General features: G+C 38.0%; 1 protein-coding gene across 1 annotated transcript; it reads left to right on the forward strand.

Annotated features, from left to right (window-relative positions):
* The first annotated feature begins 486 nt into the window (after positions 1-486).
* On the forward strand, positions 487-1,494 carry LOC110786293 (zinc finger BED domain-containing protein RICESLEEPER 2-like). The gene has a single exon (XM_021990839.1). It carries the CDS (start codon positions 487-489, stop codon positions 1,492-1,494), a length of 1,008 nt encoding a protein of 335 aa, XP_021846531.1.
* Positions 1,495-4,603: the final 3,109 nt, after the last annotated feature.

Consider the following 4,603-nt stretch of genomic DNA (forward strand, 5'->3'; position numbering starts at 1 on the left):
CTTTGTTGGTTCTACAGATAACTGTGTTCTACTATAAATCAAATTATGTTCTTCCCCATTTGTGCTATGTATATATTATGTATGTGGTTGACCATCTGTATATAAAATTATTGTTTCCATTTATATAAGATTCTTGCTTTTATATAAGATTATCATTTATATAAGGTTCTTGCTTTTATGCATATTTGCTTGTTTTACTACCTATTGATTCTATCTCTATTAATAAGTATGTCAGTGGTTAAACTACGATAGGGCTATCTACTCATTCGCGACGGGAATTTAGCCCGTCGTAATCGGCCTTTTGCGACGGGATTATGTCCCGTCGTATTTGGCCTTTCGCGACGGGAATTTAGCCCATCGTAATTGGTCTTTCGCGACGGGAATTTAACCCGTCGTAATTGGCCTTTCGCGACGGGAAAAGGCAATTACGACGCCCCCTTTCTAGGACGGGCTCGCGACGGGCAATCCCGTCGTAAATGGTCTTTTATGACGGGATTTCCCGTCGTTAATAACCCCTTTCTTTGTAGTGGTAAGTCCGTACCTCTGGAAAAGAAGCTAACAGAGGGACGTGAATATGTGGTTAGAAAAGGTAAGAAGAAGGCAACCTTTTGGGATTACTATATTGAGTACATAGAAGATGGAACTATACGAGCCGAGTGTAAGTTTTGTGATAAACATTTTGGTGCTGATCCTAATACTAACGGAACAAAAAATCTTAAGTATCATTCAGAAAGGTGTCTTGGTAATCCTATGAACAAAGATAAGGGTAAAGGAACGCAAACTGAATTGTATTTTCAACCTGGGGATGGAGACAAGGACGACGAGGATGGTGATGGAAAACTAAAATATGGAACAGTTAATTTGAAAGAACTTAGAGAAGTAGTAGTTCGTATGATTATTGTTGACGAGCTTCCTTTTAGATTTGTTGAGAAAGTTGGCTTTAAGTACATGATGAGTATTGCTTGTCCTAGATTTCATATTCCATCACGTACCACTATTGCACGTGATTGTTTTCAGCTCTATTCTACTGAAAAGACAAAGTTAAAAAATATGTTTAAGAATTGTCAAAAAATTTGTGTGACAACTGATACATGGACTTCAATTCAGAGAATTAATTACATGTGTCTCACAGCTCATTTCATTGACAATGATTGGAAATTGCATAAAAAAATCATAAATTTTTGTCCAATTTCTAGTCATAAGGGTGAGGCTATTGGAAAAGCAGTAGAGCATTGTTTGGAAACTTGGGGTATTGAGGACAAACTTTTTACTGTCACTGTTGATAATGCTAGTTCTAATGATGTTGCTTGTGCTCACTTAAGAAGAATGGTGCAACGAACTGGATGTGTTAGTGATGGAAAATTTCTTCATATTAGATGCATTGCTCATATTATTAATCTTATTGTGTGGGATGGCATTATAGAGAATGGAGTGTGCATTGATAGGGTTCGAAATGCTGTTAAGTTTGTTAAGAATTCTCCTGCAAGAACATAAAGGTTTAAAGACCTTGTTCAAAAAGCAAACATAGACATCAAATCTTCCTTGTCTTTTGATGTTCCTGTTAGGTTATGATTCATATGACAAAACATAAATCATGCGGAAAAACCATAAAGCCAGGAAAGCATATTATTTACACATAATCATTTAGCATAGTTTAGATGCATACACTTTGTTGCGTGCCCTCCCTAGCTGCGCCCGAACCGAACAAGAACAATTCTTTAGGACACCAAGTGTCGTCCCTCCGTATATAGTCCACAGCACGTCCGGATCCGCCTTAAGCTTGATCAACTAGAATCGCCCTTAAGGTACTTGGAATTTTCGGCAACTTGTAGGCAATTGTGTGACTGATTTTTGCTCTCAAAAATCACTTTGAATCCTTGAATACTCGATATAAATTATGAGCCCTTAACTCATATTTATAGACCATGGAATAAGTAATCGAATCCTACTAGGATACGAATTAATTAAATTAGAATCCTAGTAGAATTCTTATTTAATTAATTTATCTTTTAGGATTAGGAATTTAATCGTTAAACAAATCCCATACTTTTTAGGTTTCGTATGTGAACACAAACACTACACGAGCATGACCCGCAAGCGTGCAGGCCATGCCCGCGCACAGCCCACACGGCCGCTTGGCCCACGCGAGCTGCAGCCCACTTCGCGCGCTGCGCGCGCTGCCACGGCCTGCTGGGCCTGGCGTGGCCTTGGCTATTCGTGTGGCGCGCATGGCTTGCTGGGCGATGGCCCGGCTTCGTGCTGGGCCTTCGTCTGGCAGGCCTCGTCCGATGCTAATTCGTACGATACGCTTCCGATTAAATTTCCGATTCCGGAATTTATTTCCGATACGAAAAATATTTAATATTTTCGATTCCGGAATTAATTTCCGTTTCGAACAAATATTTAATATTTCCGTTTCCGGAATTATTTTCCGAATCCGATAATATTTCCGATTCTGACAATATTTCCGTTTCCGGCAATATTTCCGATTCCGGCAATATTTCCATTTCCGATAATATTTTCCGATACGTACCATGTTTCCGTTTCCGGCAACATCTACGACTTGGATAATATTTATATTTCCGATACGCTCCATATTTTCGTTTCCGGCAATATCATCGTTTCCGGAGTATTCATTTCTTGCCTGTGACGATCTCAGCTCCCACTGAAACCAAGATCCGTCGATTCTGAATATCCATAGATGGAGTATTTAATGCCATTAAATACTTGATCAGTTTACGTACTATTTGTGTGACCCTACGGGTTCAGTCAAGAGTAAGCTGTGGATTAATATAATTAATTCCACTTGAACTGAAGCGGCCTCTAGTCAGGCATTCAGCTCACTTGATCTCACTGAATTATTAACTTGTTAATTAATACTGAACCGCATCTATTAGACTTAATATTATATGCATACTTGGACCAAGGGCACTATTTCCTTCAGTTCCCACTCGATGGAACTCCACTTTTACAATGTTGGACACGGCTATAAAATTTCAACGTGTATTTAATGGTTTATCTTTACCTGACGGGATAGGTTTGAAGGAAAATCAAAGGCCCCCTGAAATTGATGATTGGAAAAATGTGGAGAGGTTAGTTGTATTTTTGAATGGATTTTACCTTTTAACTCGTCGCATTTCTGGTTCTCATTATGTGACCAGTAATAAAGGTTTGTTTGAGATTTCCACAATATATGATATGTTGAATAAGTGGGAGAAAAGCCCGGACAAAAATTTTAAAGCTATGGCCATTTCAATGAAAAAGAAGAATGATAAGTACTGGGGAAATGTGGAGAAAATGAATATGTTGATTTATGTTGCTGCAATACTTGATCCTCATTCTAAATTTGAAGTTGTTGAGTTGACACTTACCGACATGTATGGTAAGGAAAGAGGCACAATGCTTGCTAGTGAGGTGAAGAATTTTGTTTTCTCTTTATTTGATGAGTATAGGAGCTTGTATTCTTCTTTTATTCCTCAAAGTGTGCAAACCAATGATTCTATGGTAATTGATTCAAACGAGAATAACCATGTGGGAGGTGGGGGTGACTACATGAAAAGTCTTAAAGATAGAGCTAAAAGGTTGAAAGGGTCAAGTGGATACGTAAGGAGTGAGCTAGAAAGGTACTTACATGAACAATTAGGAGCAGAGGAAGAAGATATGGATGCTTTGTGTTGGTGGCGTATTAATGGGCATCGTTTTCCTATTGTTTCACGCATGGCACGAGACATATTAGCTATTCCATTGTCTACAGTTGCATCGGAATCCGCCTTTAGTGCAGGAGGTCGTCATCTTGATCAGTTTAGGAGCTCATTGGCTCCTAAGGTAATGCATAACTTTTCATTTCATAAGTACAATTTTTTATACCATTTTAATTATGAGTTAATATTTAACATGTTGTTTATGGATTTCATATTTTTGAAAGAGGGTACAAGCTCTTATTTGTTCACAAGATTGGCTTCGACCTACGGGATCATCAACAATCGATATTGAAGAGAGCATAAGAGAGCTCGAGGAACTTGAAAAAGGTAATGATAAGTTTCTTTATTTCTTTTTATATTGAAAATCGTATAATTTTATTTTTCACTAATAATATATTTTCTCTTATTCACATATTTTGAAAATAACAATTTGGATGATGATGAAGAAGTTGTGTTCGTCGACTCCTTTATATGATTTCTTGTGCTTAGAGGAGAAAACAATGAATTTATTTTTATTGAACTCTTGTTATTAATTTTGGTTGAAAAATTAGTACTTGGTGAGATTTATCGTAGAGACATTATTGTAAGTTCGAACTTGATTATTTTTCTAAACTATTTGATTTGGATGTTTTAATTGGCCATTGGTTTTAAGGCCCTTTATATTAATCGTATATTGTGATGTGATGGGTATAAGGTTGTATAAAAAAAAGGGTGAAACAATTCAATTTAACATCTTAAACTGCAATATTTAAGAACCGGTCCAAACCGGTCAAAAACCGGACCGGCCCGGAATTTTTCGGTCCAAGACCGGACCGGACCGGAATGTTACCGGTCCGGTCCTCGGTCCACGAAATTCGAAAATTCTGGTCCGCCGGTCTATCCGGTTCCGGTCCGGTCCGGTC

The sequence above is a fragment of the Spinacia oleracea genome, chromosome 3 (genome assembly GCF_020520425.1).
Source record: "Spinacia oleracea cultivar Varoflay chromosome 3, BTI_SOV_V1, whole genome shotgun sequence".
NCBI lineage: Eukaryota > Viridiplantae > Streptophyta > Magnoliopsida > Caryophyllales > Amaranthaceae > Spinacia > Spinacia oleracea.